General features: G+C 37.3%; 1 protein-coding gene across 8 annotated transcripts in view; it reads left to right on the top strand.

Annotated features, from left to right (window-relative positions):
- LOC129779512 (serine proteinase stubble) overlaps positions 1-19915 on the top strand; it is a 90489-nt gene that overhangs the window by 37115 nt on the left and 33459 nt on the right. For 4 of the 8 annotated variants that reach the window (XM_055787029.1, XM_055787027.1, XM_055787025.1 and 1 more), the window contains exon 1: positions 17294-18350. The exons of the other annotated variants lie outside the window; for them this stretch is intronic. In XM_055787029.1, the coding sequence (XP_055643004.1) occupies positions 18053-18350 (298 nt within the window). In that variant the 5' untranslated portion in view covers positions 17294-18052. Of the gene's footprint in view, positions 1-17293; positions 18351-19915 lie in introns of those variants that run through there. 8 annotated transcript variants of the gene reach the window in all.

Below are 19915 nucleotides of genomic sequence, written 5' to 3'. Positions count from 1 at the left end.
AAGCGATTTGAATATTTCTTTTGATATTATATAGGTTGCTATCGATTCTGTTCTAGTAATAGTTTAAAGATAAAAAAGAGAGCAAAAAATCTTGCTACGACATCATATTGATCGACTGATGCTGTACAACATTTAAAAAAACACATTTAAAAAATCAAATTTATAACTCATTTTTCCAACAGACTGAGCACTCAATTGGATATCTGTTGAGCACAAAATAAATCTCCTTCTTAGTGTTGTCATATGCTACGTAATTGAAAATCGAAATTTATCAGCACGTTCTATGTTTAAATCCGAAATAGAGTTGTCTACCCTACTCACCAGTGAGTCAAATTCTCCCGATCCCGATTTTCCTCGGACGAGAAACTGTAATGCAGAATAATATATCCATTTATATATATACAACTCGCTGCCACCAGCACTGCTCTTTCCACCTTTGTGCACTTTAGTACACTCTCCTAAAATCAGTTAAGGTCATTGAACATTAAAAAAACGTAATCAATATTATATTTTTTAATGATGATTTTACCTGAAATCTGCACCTTTAAACCGTCCATCACAAAAACGCGCAAAATTAATGATATGTTGCCAGAACAACAAAACAGCATTGCCGGCAAAGCGCGGAAGCTTGAACTGTCAGATAGCTTTGACATAGAAACTATGAACTAAAGGGTGTGTCACATCAAATTGCATCACGGAAAAAACGCTGTAGAAATTCGCCCAGTAGACCGATCCTTTTGAAAATTTTAGACAGTAAAATAAAAACTATTAAACAACTTTTGGCATTTTCTTTTTATTCATACTTCGAGCCCAAGCCCGTATGCTCGCACCTTCCTCTTTACCCCGTCCATAAGGTTCTGTACAACGTCAGGTTGTAGTTTTTTTTGAACAGAAATCCATTTTCTCTTGAAGTCCGCCTCCGATTTGACAACTTTTGGGTTCTTCCGGAGGGCCTGCTTCATAATCGCCCAATTTTTCGCTATTGGGCGAAGCTCCGGCGCGTTGGGCGGGTCCATTTCCTTTGGCACGAAGGTGACCCCGTTGGCTTCTTACCACTCCAACACGTCCTTTGAATAGTGGCACGAAGCGAGATCCGGTCAGAAGATCGTCGGGCCCTCGTGCTGCTTCAATAGTGGTAGTAAGCGCTTCTGTAGGCACTCCTTAAGGTAAACCTGTCCGTTTACCGTGCCGGTCATCACGAAGGGGGCGCTCCGCTTTCCGCAAGAGTAGATCGCTTGCCACACCATGTGCTTTTTGGCAAACTTGGATATTATCTGCTTGCGAATCTCCTCCGGAACGCTGAATTTGTCCTCTGCGGAGAAGAACAACAGGCCCGGCAGCTGACGAAAGTCCGCTTTGACGTAGGTTTCATCGTCCATTACCAGGCAATGCGGCTTCGTCAGCATTTCGGTGTACAGCTTCCGGGCTCGCGTCTTCCCCACCATGTTTTGCCTTTCGTCGCGGTTAGGAGCCTTCTGAACCTTGTATGTACGCAGGCCCTCCCGCTGCTTGGTCCGCTGGACGAATGAACTTGACAAATTCAGTTTATTGGCGACATCCCGGACCGAACTTCTCGGATCACGTCTAAACTGCTTAACTACGCGCTTGTGATCTTTTTCACTGACGGAGCATCCATTTTTGCCGTTCTTCACCTTCCGGTCGATGGTTAGGTTCTCGAAGTATCGTTTCAGTACTCTGCTGACCGTGGATTGGACGATTCCCAGCATCTTACCGATGTCCCGATGTGACAACTCCGGATTCTCGAAATGAGTGCACAGGATTAATTCACGACGCTCATTTTTCCAAATTTACGAAAAATTGACAGTGAAGCATGGCCAACGTGATCTATACACTCTTATCTGATTATAAGCGAAAGCTGAAGATATAATTCCTAAAAATTAAATTTCTACCAGTGCCACAAATTATCAAAATTTATTCACGAATGAAGGAATTAGATTTTTCCCAGTATCGGATGAATTCTCTTCTGTTGAAACTCAACACCATATCTGTCATAATGAGTATAACACAAGAGTCGAGACGCATGAGCTTTGTCTGGTATATTGATCGAAAACAGCATGAATGAATTTCGAAAAGCCTGCATTCAGGCACTTCCATTACTGTCAATAATTTCAGGTGGTTATCACGAACGTTAAGTTGATCTTCATCGCTTGCAGTGAATTTTTATTGAAAACGTGTTACCCACTGCACATATAAATGGTGGGGTATGTCATTTCCGAAGGAAGGTGCAAATGAAAAATGAACTTCATGGCAAGCTGATGTTGATGTTCATTCCACTGGGGTTCATTGACAGTGTTGTTCCATATTTATCGACTCTCGCTTGAGCAGTAGGTTATCAATACAAGAAAGGCAGCAATTCGCTGAATTTGAATGTCGTGAACGTGAATATTTTCAGCACTGATTTCTACAGCGTTTTTTCCGTGATGCAATTTGATGTGACACACCCTTTATTCCATCATGACGAAATAGTTGATAGTTAGCAGCTATGACATGAAAACTAGTACTAGAGTGTACAAACGATAAAATTATTTTCTCTATGTTATAGCTAAAAACTAACTATCACCACATAGTTTTGGTTTTTCTACGATGCTATACCTTAGTTTTCTATCACATAGCTTACTATATACTAGAAATAGCGTCCGTGGGGCAGCACCTTTACACAAAGCAGCAAGACGGCACCTGGTCTTATAGAAGTTGGACAGAGTGTAGATAGTTACCATCAGAGGGTCGGGTCAGCGGACGACTTGATCTTGATTTGACGTTGATCTTCCTCGATATATTACTTATTCTATCACTCTGTAGCTGTCAACGTTCAATAATCTTGTGAAAACGACGGGAAGCTCAACGTGGTGGAGATAAACTACAGCCGTAAAATCTGCAAGTACCGACCATTAGTGAGCCTAGTCTTTTTTGGCAAAAAAAAACCCATTGCATGATAATAATTCTGGCTAGACTATACCAGTGCCAAAGTGTCAAAACTCAGAGAAAAATAAAACCTTGGTATAACCTAAGTCTTCCATGACCTACGTCCGATTGATAAAAAAAATTCGAGAAATTACTGCAACAATTTTCAATTTCTTTAAAAGAAATTGTTATATCCGCTTTAATTACTCCCGGCAGTGGCAAGTTATGTATTATTTGTTTTGGTTCCGGTTAAACACGAGTCTACGACCTCATAATATCCGCTTCAATGTACTTCGCACTAGATTGAAATTCAAGTTTGTGTCTCCGTAGAAATTCACCAGAGACCATCTTTGTGCGGTAGTGATCAACACAGCAGCGGCAGCAGCATGTAGCGACTTATGATTGCATGTTATGCATAAAGTAACAGTCAAAAGTCACATGGTGAATATGCACCACTCAGAGGGAGGGAGAAATGGCGAAACAGATCAAAACCAGAAACGCGTGCTTCGGTTCGTGGTGCTAGGCAGGTTCCATTTTCCTAAGTGTTATATTATAGAATATGGTTCTGTTTTTGTTCGAGCCGTTATACGCTACATGTCTGAATAAATGATGAAAATAAGATTACTTGGAACCACCCCACTTAGACTGTCGGTCGTTTTTTTTATTTCAATGGATGTATAGAAAATGCAGCAAGCATTGCTGGTGGCGGAGGACATGTATGACTGAAACAACCAGCAGCCCCAAGCCGGAGAAAGTGTATTTGGCGACGATGTTTGCAGCAGTCAATCGAGAGGAGGGGGTCTTTCTTACGTTCATCAGCTGATGACGAAGGACGGGAAAAAGGGAATACGGTGCGATTGTAAATTAAATGAGGTACTTGCGTAAAGTTGTTATTTTCCGAGCAATTCAACACATGTGTTCACACGCGCTCAGCAGGTGCCAATTTGCTCGCAAATTTCTGCGAGAGAGCCGTAATTGCGGTTGAAAATTTTGCAATTAATCGAGTCTGGTTGGAGGGGAAGTGATAAGCAATTGCCAATGCACGGATTGAAAGCTACTCAATAACTGAATAACGAAAAATGATTCGGTGGGAGACATGGTACAGTGTTGATTTTTTCGATTGTCAACGAATGTGTTTCAGACACTTTATTTCATCGTTTCTCTTGACGTTGACAAACGAGATACAACACGTATGTGTGACCTTGCCAAACCAGTATAGCAATATTCCGCTACATCAACCGCTGATGTCACAACAGTTGACCTTCGTTTTATGCTACTATGGATACCCGAGATTGAGAGTGTATCAATGTATCGATTTTAATGTCTGGCGATGTCACAAAATTCTGTCGTAATATCTATATATATAAAAATGGATTTCTGTCTGTCTGTCTGTCTGTCTGATTCTTATGGACTCGGAAACTACTGAACCGATCGATATGAAAATTTGGTATGTAGGGGTTTTTGGGGTCGAGGAAGGTTCTTATGATATTTCCAGACCCCTGCCCCCTCTCTAAGGGGGGCTGTCATACAAATGAAACACAAATTTCTTCATTACTCGAGAGTTAAACAAGCAAACGAAACCAAATTTGGCATGTGGAGGTTTTAGGGTGTAATATTTTTACGGTTGTTAGACACTCCACCCCCCTCTTTAAGGGAGGGCTGCCATACAAATGAAACACAAATTTCTGTATAACTCGGGAATTAATCAAGCAAATGGAACGAAATTTGGCATGTGAAAGTTTTAAGGTGTAATAAATTTTTATAAATATTGAACGAGAAATGTGTCTGAAAATAATCTGATATTATAATGATGAGTTTTGGTAAAAGTACTAGGAATTTTTTAGAAAAAGTTAAATTCAACGGGGTCGATTAGAAAATCAATCAATGAACAGTTCTGCGATTGGACTCATGAACTTGCGCTTATTAAGAAAACGTGAATGTTTGAAGGTATTGATTTTTTTTATTGCTATTGATAACAAAAGACAAATTTTGGACGGGACGAAGTTCGCCGGGTCAGCTAGTGTGAAATAAATTGAAATTTATTTTTGGTGATATTTGAAATCCGTATTGTTAAAAACTTCAAATAAATTCCTTCCGACTTCCATGTGGTCATGCGTATTGTAGAAATTGCCACATTCAAGGCTTTTTATTTCATAATAAATCTCAACTCAGTACTACTAATAAAAATGACGCAACTAATAGCTACGTTGAGATGGACAAAGTTCCACTGGGAACGTTAGTGCATCCAAAACTAGTCAAAACGTACTGTTGCTAAATAAAAAAAAATACAGATTTATTTGAGTCACAAGCTATGAATGCATTTGAACGCACAAATTACTCGCAAAAAAGATACCTAAATCATAGGCGACGAACTTGATTTTGATTAGCGCTACAGTCGATGAGCTTGCATTAAATTATCCCTTTCTAAGACTTTTACTCGTCTGTTTATGAAACAAACAAACCACGCAACCAATTAAACTTCACCTTGCGCGTTACAACGAGGGGGACTGCGAGGGGGCTGCGAAATCAATCGCGTGGTATTTCCTTTCATTTCATTGCTTAGCTATACTCGTACTTCCTTCTTGTGGGCCGATAGTGCCTAGGAACTAGGCACAAACTTGCAACTCTGGTGATCGGCGTGAAGTGTTGGAAAATGAAATTATGTTACATCCGAGCTGAGCCATTCGTGTTTGGATGTGTGATTCCACTTGCCTTGAGTTTCTTTTGAATTGACCCACAGAAAAAAAACGTTCCGGATCTCAGCTAAACGCTAACTAAAAATGCCGCAACAAATATTAAGTTGCGAGGTATTACGTATCTTTCCGGCAGGGCGATATGAAGCAATGACAAATGCCTCTATGGAGGTGGATCGAGTGTCGCTGACTTTGGGTCAGCCACGTTAAGAATGATGATGGATGTTAATTTTTGTTAACAGATTTGTACATTTGATTATGTGACCCTACACTTTCTTAATGAGATGTTATGTTTGTACGGATCGAGAAACATATCGAGTTAAGAACAAAAAGCATCGTTGAATTCATTTAGTATAAACGAATCCTCATTGTTTTCACCTTCAAAACTGAATAAGAATAGTTTTTAATTTCACAGAACTAAATTAACAAATCATAACCGTGACATTGATACTTTAGATATCCCATATAGATGTGAAACATCATTGTCCAGCGTAGTATTTTGTACATTCAATATATTCGAGAGCAAATTCGATTTTCAATGAATTATTTATTTTTTTCAATTTTTGAATTCTTGATTTATCTTTCATCAATTTTCATGTAAGCGAGGAAATATGTTTATCGATTCGTGTTTCGTTTCGTCGAACTTGTGATAAAGCAATGATTGGATGATTGTATATTACAGTTACCACCAATTCCCTTATGAAATACGCATGCCTTCAACCTTTTTGAACCAAATGTAGAGACAACTTGGTATTATTATAGCATTTTTGAAGTTTTAGAATAACTTTAAACATGTTTCAAGAACAAAATCCAGAGGAATTTTCATTTTGGGACACACTAAGTCAAACATAGAAAACTAAACACTGATACTACAGATGAAACGGATATCCGGCCTACCGGATACCGGATATTGGGAAAAATCAACAATTGCTCATTAACACGACATAAATTATAACAAAATAGCTTCTTAGCTAGCTAACAAAGCGTAACAAAATCATTTATCCATAATTGAAAACAAGGTTTGATTAGTGAAATGTCATATTTTTTCAAAACTGAATTAATATTTACTCATAACACTAATTTATGAACAGTACCCAAAATTTCCAAGTGGTATATTATGATGAATAAATAATAAATTTTCAGAAGTTGATGATGACAACCAATTACGCTTTGTTTCGTACATCAGACCAAATTCAGAGAATAGTTTTCGTTGTAATACTACTGCAAGGAGCCCAAAGATCAACTATATCAATCCTTGCTCTCGATTGAATGCTTAGATTTAATGACTACCAAATGTAAGGATAGTGAATGCGATCGATTCTAAATGAGAGGCCCAGAATGCAAGGGGTGTAAGTGACTTGATCGTTTTCTCTTCATCAACTTTTTATTTAGTTAATAACTCAACTGCAAAAACTTTCCAATTTAAGATTGCTATAGAATCCGATAGGTGAGGTTCTGACCTATTTTCCACGTTGGTAAATACAGCTGGGAATGTATTTGCTGCTAAGTTATGACCCAAAAAGAGAGTCGATGTAGAGAAATCGATCAAATCACTTACACCCCTTTCATTCTAGGCCCCTCAAATGTTTTCAGATTTCGTCGATTTCGGTAGCAACGGGTTTTTTTTTCTGAATGCGACGTTAACTACAGTTTTCATTTGTCACTTCGTTGAAACAATCTCAAAAGTTGTGTCGTGTGTTTCGTATATAAGGTTTTTTTATCCCATTTATTTATTTATTAGGCTCATTAACATTTTAGCTGTAACAGAGCCGGGTTTTAATCGTGTACACGTACATATGTTTATGTTTCTATAAACTGTAAATTACGCAGTAGTTAGTAGTAGCCATTTAGGCGTTAAGTTTTCTGTTCCATTACATTATGGTAAATTACACAGTAGTAGCCATTTCGGCGTAATGGTATTCTTTCTGTTTTTCCATTGTTCAGCAGACCGGACAGTGGAGACAGTTGATATTGATCATTGTTGGGTTATTTATAGATCAGCAGCCTGATGTTTCTTGCAGAGCAGAGCAATTGTATGGATAAATCGATCTAATTTCGACCGAGGATCGATTTCCATCGCTGATGATGGTTGCGCGGACGTCGTTATTCTATAACAACACAAAGATGGTCAATTGAGGGCCCTGAGTTTGAACTCACGACCGTTCGCTTAGTAAGCGAACGCGTAACCAAGTGGCTACGAAGACCCCCTATATATATATATATATATATATATATATATATATATATATATATATATAAGGTTTGATTCAATTTAGTCTCTTTTGTTTCATTTACAGTACTTAAAGACGACGATAAGCTGTTATTCTCAGAAGATTCGTAACAAGATATTTTATATACATTGCCAGCAAGACTGTTTCAAGAACTCTTAAATAGTCTGACTTGTTCCTCGGGTCTAAAATTGTGGTCATTAAGTAATTCTGATCTTCTCCTAAGTAGTTGAATTCTTATCAGAAAAAATCATGTTGATGATTCCTTGCAGACAACTTCATACTCTATCAAAGGATATCTATTCGAAACGGAAAATTTATTCATAGTTCATCATTTTTCGGTAAAAATGTGTTCATTGCTTCGAAAATGTAATCCTTTACTCGCTTCATGCACACATGCAGTGTCTTCCAGCTTCGGCCTTGAAGCTACTATCCTTTTCATCACTAATTGATAACAATTTCACTTCAATTTTTCAGACCTTTTCTCTACTTAAAACTGATCATATTTGTCCACGAAAATTATCTTAAATGGGCATAAGAAATGAATGGTTTATAAATACTGCTAGAAATTTATTTTTTAGGCATTTTTGAGTAAATATGAACAGTTTTGCATCAATCAAAAAAAAAATATTTTCGCTATCGCTATAACGTAACTGGATATAACGTTACTCGATATAACGTAACGAGAAAAAAAAAAGTTGCCTTACATCGAGGTATAACTGTACTCCGCTATCGTTTTTGCACACTTTATTTTACTCCAAGCGACGCCTCTGAGATTGATTCGTGTTAGTTACTAATTGAAACTGGGTTGTCGGTAGTATAAATTAAAAGGAAAGAAGTACCATGACCACATCGATTACCGCAGTGAATTCTGATCATCACCCCTCTCCATCACAATCGCAAGAGTACCACATTATAGAGACATCTCCCGGACACGAGCATACTAGTAACATTTCTTCCCTCTTCCTCTGGGGACAGTAAGTAAAACCTAGTTTATAGGGTGCTAATGAGCATACGAGGCGGCCTAGTCAGTTACTACAGCATAGCTTCTCACACCGTGTGAATACATTATTTCACTCTCACTCGCATCCTCTGAAACGTCAAAACCGCCATATGTGGATCAATGTCTCCATTTTGAATATATTAACAGACTATTGAAAATTATTGGAAAAACAAATAAAACCATCATAGTTTCTAAATGAAATCGTTGTTATTTCGTTATGCACACCTTCTTTTTGAGATAGTTTTCTTAATAGCAAGAACATATGTCATCCATGTGCGAAGGAAAGAGAAGACAATTCCATATGCAGTGAAAGGATACCTAGCGACCCTAATCGGCATAATCGAAGGTAGAATGTCTATACCAGTAGAGTGGCCAAAGCGTTGCGTAACTGTTACAGTGGATCGCCTGTCTGATATGTAGGGGAAAAGGGAAGAATTTGGACCACCTAAGCAAATCGCCATATATTTCCAAACTAATACGGTTTAAATAAAAAATGTCACATTGTATACTTAGCTACACTTGTTTTCTCTCAATCAATAATGTTCAATCATTATATCAAGCTTTAAACTACCAAATATATCATAAAACAAAAGAGATGATTTTTAGACATTACAATTTGATGCGGGGTGATTTGAACCAGTGTGTGTTTCATCGAAAAAAAACATACTTATGTTTATGTAAAGTATTTTGGAATAATATTACAATCAGTAACAGTGTTCTGGGATCGATACCAGGTGTCTTGGCCGTTTTCCAGACCAGAAAAATTGGATTGAGACCATCTCGAATTCTGCATGGATTTTTTCACTGTTGTTCGACATTTTCAAACACTTTCGACGCTTGGTCAAAGAAAATCCGTTCTTGATGGCCTGCGTTGCTCTTTCAAGCTCCTCCTTCTTCCAACGTTGTCTGCCCATCCTCTTTTTGTAATTCAGCGGAATCAATTAGACCAAAGAAAACCCTCAAACCTGTAGGACCAATTCACCCCACAAAAACGTATCCATGTCACCCCACACAACATGCAAAAATTAATATGCAATTAATTTCATTTATTGTTATCAAACCTTAGTTTCGCTGCATCAAATTGTCCCTCTTCTGTATGCGAACAGAAATTTACTGCACAATACACGAAAAGTTCGTTTAATCAGCGGGAAAAACCTTAAAACCACGATCGGAAAATTCACATTTTTTGACACTCATAGTGCTCGCTGTGTTCATGTTACCATTTACTTCCACCTGTCGAATTTTACCAAAGTTTTTTTTGCGTCAGTTACATACGGTTCATTAATGAAAGAAGATGACATTATAAAAATCTAAGTTGAGCCGTACTTTTTGAGATAATGGGGTGGTCCAAATCACCCCGTATGTCCAACTCACTCCGTGTTACCCTACGTGTTTTTCGGGATTGTGTCCCATTCACCCGAATCGTTAATAAAATGATCACAATTCTATATTGCGTTGGTAGAGCAAAAACAAGAAAAAGCGGCACTGCTAACTAACAATGATATGAAAAAGCGATACAGTTTCACTTTTAAATCAATGAAATTATTACTCTCGTATAAATGATGGATGTTCAAATTCGATTGTAAACATTATCCAGTCATTTGAATCACGTAGCCCATACAACTTGGAGTAAGCTGTCAATTTTACACAGTCGCCATAAAATTAATAGAATGAGACATTGAAATATGTCAAAAAAACAAAAAAGGCAGACGATGTATTGGAAGAAAGTAAACGAAAAGTATTATAACATAGCGATATTTCAGAGCATTTACGAAGAAAAAAGTCATTCGAATACTCGATAGAATTCGATTCGATTCGATTCGAAATTCGATGGATAGAATGGATAACTTTTGCTTTGATATATGAATGATATATTTCAAAGGAAAATTTAACCGAGAAAACGTACTGCGCTAGGAAAACGTATACCGTCCGACACTCACTAACGCTCGGCCGGACCAAACCAAAGAATCGTCTCTTATGCTTCAAACTAACCGGGTAATCGGTGGATCACAGGTTTGTTTGCAAGAGGCCGCCACATTCGACGGCAGATCGGCAGCCGACTCGGATTGTCTATTGCGGATTGGGGACTTTGGCCCCATTATATTGAACTCAGAATAAATTTTATAACGAAACATTAAATTTATAATAAAACTTTCACTGCGGCGACGTTAATACGAAAGTACCATTTTTTTCTTATCAATTCTTTCCAATTTTCAATACATTTGTGCTTTATATTTTAATGTTAAAATTACCTGTTTCATTCTCGAAAAAATATGCCAACGCCCGTGTTCGTTTCCATATGATCTCTGACCTTATATCAGCGAAGGCTCCCGCATCATTTCAGATTTCTCATTTACAATTTTTCATTTTACTGCGTATTTTTGTTGCTCACTCATGTTGTTTTGATTTAATCTTATCTATTATCAGAAGATTCGACAAAACTCTGATTTGTTACATTCTGGTAAATGTGCTTCGGGTAAACGTGCTTCAGGTGAATGGTATTCGGGTAAATGTTACACAACCGTTTCTCGAACCTATACGGGAGTAGCTGTTTTTTTCATAAAATTTTACCCTAGAATTGAAAGTTACTGTTTTGGTAGACCAAAGACGGTGACGTAGATCAAATACGATGTTTTGAATAACAGAGAGCCCGCAATGCTACCAAGTTTGACAATTCCTGGTGTTCAAGCACGAGCCTAGTAGGTTGTAGTGAATTACCAATGAAATTTCTTATATTATCGTTGCTGAAACCCACCGCGTAATCATTCCAATAATCATCTAACAGAATACGAGGGATCAGCCCATAAACGCTCGATCGCTCTCACGATCGTCGATAGGGCCGAAGGTTAGCGATAGATAAGATAAGATGAGATCACAATCGGATTATTATTTCAGTCTCAAATAAACAGTCAGATCAAACAGTCGCATCTTTTGCAATAAAATTGTTTGTGATAAAATTACAGATCGCGTTTCACTGACGAATTAGAAAATATAAAGTACATGTTCACACACTCGGGGTGGCATTGCGCATTTCGAAACTCGTTTCGAGAAAATTCGAACTCAAATCGAATTGGTTTTAGTATTATGTATTCTTTTCAAGTTAATATTTTCAGTGTACTAGATTTAGAGCAACATTTGTCTCGTAGAGAAATGTATAATTATTGGGTCGTAAACAAAGCTAAGTCAAAGTAGTCGAAACGAACAAAAATCACTCGTTTCGAAATGCGCATTGTCACCCCTGGAATTTTATGAACACTTAAAGCATCTGACCATTTTTCTTTAAATTTTATGATATTTCCGCTATAACTTATAACTTTCACTGACGGAAAAGTATTGTTCTGTGAAATAGATTACATATTCGATACGAAAAGGTTCAAGGTTCAACTATCTGCAGTAAAATACAGCTATACAAATCAATCATATCTCCTCATCTAGATTTTAGTTCTTCCACTTTATTTTTGGCCAATGAAACACCAATATCATGATTACAGCGCTATTTTACAAACTAATAGGTTCAATTCCTGATCTTTGATGCTGGATGCTCTGCAATGGATATCTGTGAAGCAAAGAATTGTTTATTCAACTATGGTGTTCATTTTTAAAGTAGTGATCGGTTTGCGGCCTCTATATTTGTGTGATCCAGCTGAAAGAGGAAGTAACTTTCATAGATATAACACATGAAACGTGGATGAATTAAGAACACACCATTTCTTAACATACGCTTCGCAAAATTTATTGTACTTTCAAAGAATGAATGTTTGCAACTCGATTCCAATACATCTCAACACTCACAGAATTTAAGAGAAGCTGTATTTCACACTAAATGCTGTTTTTTTTATAACAGCCGAATTATTTTTTTTTTAAATTTATAACGATGATTTAAACTGACGAAGTTTTATACGAACGGATAATTTTATGTAAACAGTTTTTTTATTTTTTCAATGTATATTGTACCTGACGATGTTTTTTTTAACGGATTATTTTTGTTTGTTTTTATTTTGTGTTAGTAAAAAAAAAGTTTTCTACTTACGTTTGAGCCTCGCACGCCTTGCACAGATATGGATGGTAGAGGATATAAAATGAAAGTTTTATAATTTGTTTTATGAAGGATAATTTCTCGGTTTCTCTGGATGGGGATATTTATTGTCAATCCAAAAACAAGGCTGGTAGTTTTATTTAATTACTTGAAACATGTACTTCTAACTCTTATTTAACCAATTGTCTATACCTTTCCGGACAGCTTCGTGAAAATCGGCGAAAAAATGACGGATGATTCCTGTATAAAAATCTTGTTGGAAAATCTGGAGGTTTCGCTGATTTAGACGGGTTTTGAGGAGAAGTTCGTATTCCAGCAAGACAATCACCTGAAGCATACTGCCCAGAAAACCAAATATTTCTTGCGGTCTAGTAGGATCAAACCGCTGTAATGACCATGAAGCCCTCGCCATCAACAATTTCTGGGCGATTCTCGATGCCAGGGTTTAAAAAACTAGTGTTACCAGAAAGAAGCGCCCCGGAGAAGAGCTGGATCATCAGCATCCGAAGTACCATGGGGGAAGTATGCCAAAGTGCCTGCAGCACGTGAAGCCCAACGGAGGACACATTATTTATTGAACTGCTCTTACTTTTCTTTATTATGTCTTTTCAGGAGCCAAAATATAGTGGGCGATTTTTATTGCCTCTGTTTTTTTTTATTTCAATGGAATTTTTTTCATTAAGAGATAGCCTTTTTTCATTATTTCATGAAACTTGAAACATGAAACAGTGTGTTTACTTTAATTTGAAATTATTCAAACAATTATGAGGTGGGTACCTTGTTTTACTTATCAGTGTATGTCCTTGTAAAGGGATCTGTGCATAGAAACGCATACGGAAGCTTGACCTGGAACATTGCCTACTGGGAACAACTGCTTCTGAATTTTGTTTCTGTAACTGTTTAGCAATAAGTATTTTGAACTCATTTAATACTCTAAATAATGGCTTGGAAAATTCGTTCGTCATATGAATTAAACTGAACTTGAAACGGGTTGTAAGCAGGTATGGGCAAAATTGCATCGAAATTCGTTCAACACTCATTCACAGATAAAACTCACCTTCTCATTCTCCGTTTATGCTTTACTTCATTTGAGACAGGAAACATTCACCTATCATCTTCGTAAAGTTCATTCTCTATTAACGGAAAAATACTGTCTCGATTCCGATTCAGATCTATTGTGAGAGAATTTTGCATTCCCTCATTTACTTCTCGGAATGACGTTAGATGGTGAGAGAATCAAATTGGAAACTTTTGCTTGAGCCAGCGAGTGCTCGGTGAAATCATCCGTTTTTCACTCAAATAGCAATCATTAAACCCTCGATCGCGACAGTAAAATATAGGAATCGAATTGTTTCCTGTGCACTATTGCAATGATATTTTTTTCGTTTCTAGTATGAAACGATCTAAGATAACGCAAGAGACCATATTAACGCAAGTTATTGGCGAGCGTGAGGGTAGATTCATGTGCACTTGTATGCTGACAAGGAAAAGAGTACAGGGGAAAATAAAATCATACATACACGCAGATTGAGTCTATTTTGACTCACTCGTTATTTTGTTTCGTGCGATCCTTCCATTCATTCATTGAATGTTGTTTTCCACTCTTTGTTTTGTTATGTTCACTGTCAGTCCCGAATGAAGATGGCCGGAGAGTGAAAAATTATTCATCGTGCAATCTCACGATTGCTTGCTGCATGATTATTCCAAGCAGATACAAGAGTGATTTATAATTAGATGTGGAGAAATGATCGAATGAACTTTTGCATACTTGAATGTAAGAGTTGTCGTAGCAGAAAAAATCCTGAATTATTTATTATTCCTGTCTATTTTGAGTAGTATACTTTTGAATAAATCAGACATTAACACGAAAACACCGATATTCTTTTTTGACGTAGAACTACGTCTTTCAGGAAGGGTATTAAATTAGAAAACAGGTCACGTTTTTATAAAAAAAAGTAAACGTTAATAACTATTTTCACTGTGAATGGATTCTCATTCTCATTTGCATACCAATCGAATCGAAAATTCTCTAACATTTGTTTGATATGCTATACATTACAATTCGCTAATCTCTAAACGGTTTAAATTCATGAAAACTGGAAGAACATCCTTTTTTCCCATACATTTGTTCTGCCGATTTGTGTGCTAACTCTACCCGTATTTCGAATGCTTATAACTCGAACATTTCTTAATAGATAGGAGGAAAGATGTTTGAATCAATTGACAGGAAATATTTCTCCGCGTCTGTCACAATTAATAATATATTATTTTTCACGAGATGAACAATTGAAAAGTTGTAAAATATCAAGCGTTACAAAACTACGATCGATGTACCTGTGGACTCCGCTTTGCAAATATACATGCAAGTCGGGTTTATGTTTGTTCCGACCGAGCTGTGTTTCCCTAACACGGACTTCTAAATCATAGTGCCTGGGATAATCCGCTTTGCAAATACATGCAAGTCGACAATCCATGAGATGTGCAATAATTACAGAGGGAAATGTTAAATTCAATGATCGTTTGACAATTCTTCCGTTCAAATATTTTTGTAGTACTAGGGGTCATATCAAACGTAAAAGGACGTTCATAAAATTTACTTATAACGAAAAACATAATCTATTACAAAAATTTCGATGCATTCTAAAATGATATTCGAAGTGCTAAACAAGTGGATTGCATAGTTTGATTGCGTAGTTGTACGTCGAAAGTATGCGGTCGTGTCCTAGATACAACCCCTTACAATTTTTTTTCCTACCGAAGTACATGAATTCAAAATGGCTGAATGGGATAAAAAAACGTAATCGTGTGTTTTTCGGCATGATATTTGACGTGAAATCGTTCATTCGTTTCTCTTCGATTGTGCATATTTTTCCATCAGAAAAAATAATTCGGGGTTTGCGTTATTCGGGAACTGTTTTAGGATTTTCGTTTTTGTTCCAACCTGGGTGCCAAAAAAAATAGCTCATACAACGCCTCTACGCACATGTTGTAAATTTCTTCAACTGCTAGACGCTTTTATTTGCGAAGAGGATGTCGCCGAACGCGTTTTCGAACTGCATGAATGACATTGTACAGCCGTACCGATGCCTGGATGCCCCTCTTCGGGTCTATCTTTCACATTAGTTGTTTTATTTTGTAAGTGTAAGGAACACGAATTGTGTAAGGAACACGAATTATTCATTGATAGTATATCTATATACAGTATCTGAAATTTAAAACGATTAGTTTACGTTGGATGAATCTCAGGATAAGTTTCGGAATGAAAATAGAAGCCATTAATCAAAACAGATTTTAATTACAGGGCGGTAAATAAAGCGCAGATAAATCGACGCCCAGGAAAGATAGCGTTTGAGGGGGGAACCCGGTCTAGAAGGTCGAAAAAAGCTTTTTTTTTTTTGTTTTTTGCGTTTTTGTGGAAGATTATGTCCTCAGAAATGTTGTCCTAAATAGATTTTTCGATATTTTATTTCGTTGGAAAGATACAACCAAAGGTATGAGGTCACATCAAGAGATATAGTTCTGCTGTACGAATTTTTCAATGCGTTTTTCTCGAAACCAGGTTTTTTTCAGCTGGTGATATTGATATCACAGAATCTACTCGACCGATTTGGCTGAAATTTTTCATCAGCATGTGAAAATGAATTATCTAGATAGCCGTTTTTTGATATCTAATATTTTCGATTTTCTATGAAAAATAACTCATTTTTAACAAAAATGGCCCTATGTAACGCTTTAGGTATTGTACTAAAGTTTCAAAATACTGATTGGAATTCGTTCTTCGACACCCCGTTACTTCAGTACCGATATCAGCAAGGTACCGATTTTCAGACAGCATCTACGCCTCCAGCTGTCAACAGCGTAATGATCATTATTTTTGCACTCGAAAAATGAAAAATACATCTTCAAATAAACCTTAAACAATAACCAAAATACCCGAACACTTCACTTTATTCCTAACATCCAAAAAAATGACGAAAACTCATTATTTTTATTTTTGAACTCCCAGACAGGGGTCTTCGCTTAAAGCATTAAAACCACCTTAAATTATTAAAACTTGTACCACAAAACAATCATATATACTAAGGAATAATTGATCACATCCCATTTTCCATAATTGAACCCTCCAATGAAACTCCGTTTGGCAACCCTTTTCGTCCGCCGCTCGACCGACACATGGGAGGCAATTTCACTAACGGCCACCACACGCGCATTTCTTTCCGCTACACATTTCATCCCACCACATGTCTCACCCGATGTATTTGGTTTTTTATTTTTTCTTCATTGTTTTGCTCTGTGTATCTCACACACTTTTCCTCCAACCCGCGCTGGAGGTTGGCTGGCTGGGTGTCTTCTGCGTGGAGTACCGACGACTCCACGGAAAAGTTACTTCAGTTCACCGTAAACTGCCAAGGCGATCGTTTGTGCGCTGGAGGCTCCCGGATCCGCAGGGTTGTTGTTGTTGTCTGAGATCACTTCCGTGTAATGCGCGCGGAAAATTCAACCCATGCCTATCCCGAGAAGAAAGGCGCCCTTGGTGAAAATCGTGACCCGTGAAGCAAAGAACCGGAACCTGTTGTTGTTGTTGTTGTTGGAGCGGGGAATCAACCGACCTGAAACCCCGCGATTTGATGAGTCGACCATGATCCGGATCCAGCTGTGGATAACTGCGTTGAAAGTGAAATTGGCCGTGTCGAGCTAGTGTGAAGAAAGAAGAAAAATTCTCATCAACCGCAGTGGCCTAAGAGCTTCTGCTTGGGTTCATTGTCTCCCTGGTCTGTAGATCCGCAAGGAAAGGCCATCGGAATACTATCGGTGGGGGATCGTCACTGGACGAGGATCTTAAATGGTGTACTTATGAGTGCATTGAGTATAGTCGTACCGAAGATAGTATTAAATCCGCCTTCGGAGGAGTATGAGACCCCGATGAAGTGCGAGCTAAAGTTAACTTTTTACGTTCAAAAGCGAAGAAAAGTGAAAAGAGATAACTCCAAAAATATGACCTAATTGCGTAACGAACGATCCGAGTGTGTTGTGGTCTTTTTTTGGGCAGACCGCCCTCTGTTGAAACAAAGACAACAAACGGTGTACGCGGTGGCTAGCATCTCGCAACGGGTTTTGTTTTCGTTCGTGTAATAGCTTTCGTAATTTTTGGGGCACTGGTTCCGAAGAAATGGTACAGTTGCCAGTAACAAAAGGGCAGCTGAAGTGCCCTTCGCAGATACATTCTTCGTGGAATAGTGGTGCTGTCTTCAGACGAAAAGCGAGTATGTTATGGCGAAAGATCAGCCCATTTCAATGTGTCTCAGTAGTGGTGTTGATGTGCTTGGGAACAGCTGTGGCCGACAGGACTCCATCGCCTCAACAGGAAAAGGATATCATGATACTGGACGCGCTGGGGAAGCGACAATCGTACGGTGGAAATTATGTCGACTATGGATCGAACTCAATCATGGAATTGCTGGGTCAAAGTATGATGATCTGTTTGTGTCTTATTTTGCTCTCATCGATTGAGTAGTTTGAAGATGTGTCTAGACTGCAAATATCGCCTGTGATACTGAACAATGTTGATAAAATCAACCCAATTTCCAAAAAATGAAATCTATGGAAGAAAATATCTTAGGACTGCAAATGTGAAATTCACGTATTATGTTTTTTTTTCTGTTTTCAACCTCAAAATTATGAATGTGACATTAGAACATAATAGTATAGAAAAATTATTAAAATGTATCTTATCGAAAAAACTGAGATTCTGGCCTGACATAGAGAAAAAAATTTGTTCCTATTTTTTCGCTTTTCAACATAATCTTTATCAAGAGAGCTACATTTTTTCTACTTCAGTGATTACTTTTGAAAAATCAGATTTGTAGAGTCGTTGAAAAACTCATTTAGAGAAGAGGCGATTCCCTTATTGGCCCCATTTTTCACCTCCGAACCATTCTGTGTAGACACAGATAATAATCGCTGGAGGCTGAATATGGTAAATTTGGTAGTTGGGGAAAAAGTTGAACTCGAAATTCGTTGATTTTGACCATCGAAACAGTTATTTACTTTGTTTTTTTTTTCTATCTAAGATTCTATTTTATGCAATTATTTCAATCAACTTCAACGTTGAGACCTAAAAGTCTTGAGGTGGTTCTCAGAAGCTCTTGTGTCATTTCTTAAATTCAAAAACTCTCAATTTATTCATGTAACATGTTGGAGATGGGACTTTCAGGTTTCAGGTTAATCCAGTTCTCCTATAATTTGCAAAACGTATGGTTGCTACTACTTCTGTGCTTCAATGTTAAACAAATCTGGTTGATAGAATTTATTATTTCGATTAAAGGAAATTTGTTCTAAAAAATCCAGGTATAAATAAATGAGTAAAATAATTGGAAAAAAAGGTTTCTTGACAATATTAATCATCATTAAGCTTCTAAATTAATAAAAATTCACAGATATACGTATTTTATACACAATGATAGTTGCAAAACACAATTATTTTTTCTTATTTGGACAAAAATTAATTCCACATTCACTGTCCTATAGCCAAATTTCTTTATATTTTTTTTTCCTTCCCTTGTTCATACAGGGTCTTTCAGATCAAACGCTCACGCAACAAATTGTAATAACTTCTACAAAAGTGAACCGATTTATATTTTGACCATACCATGATGTGATGATCTTACCCTTAGAGGACAAAGCTTCATTAAGGCTTCGGTTGCTCGAGTAATACGATTTCACTGAAAATACACGTTCTTGTAAATTGTTTATCTTGACACTAAAACCCATCCAATCAGACTGAATGAGTAGTCGAATATTATCGTCCCGAAGTGGGGAATGCAGTGTTACCATCGACGGAGCGAAAAAAAATATAAGGAGCTATTCGATATTTTGCATGAGCGTTTAATCTGAGAGACCCTGTACATAATACTTACCAAATCAAAAACTTTACGGTTACTTAAGTGAGTAAACTTAACATCATTTTCTCATCAATAAATAGACATTAAATCCAGTAAAAATCAAATCTAATTGGTATTGGGTTGGGGAATAA

This window comes from Toxorhynchites rutilus, chromosome 3, assembly GCF_029784135.1.
Source record: "Toxorhynchites rutilus septentrionalis strain SRP chromosome 3, ASM2978413v1, whole genome shotgun sequence".
Taxonomy (NCBI): domain Eukaryota; kingdom Metazoa; phylum Arthropoda; class Insecta; order Diptera; family Culicidae; genus Toxorhynchites; species Toxorhynchites rutilus.
The sequence above is the reverse complement of the archived record's forward strand: the minus strand, read 5'-3'. Positions and strand labels throughout refer to the sequence as shown.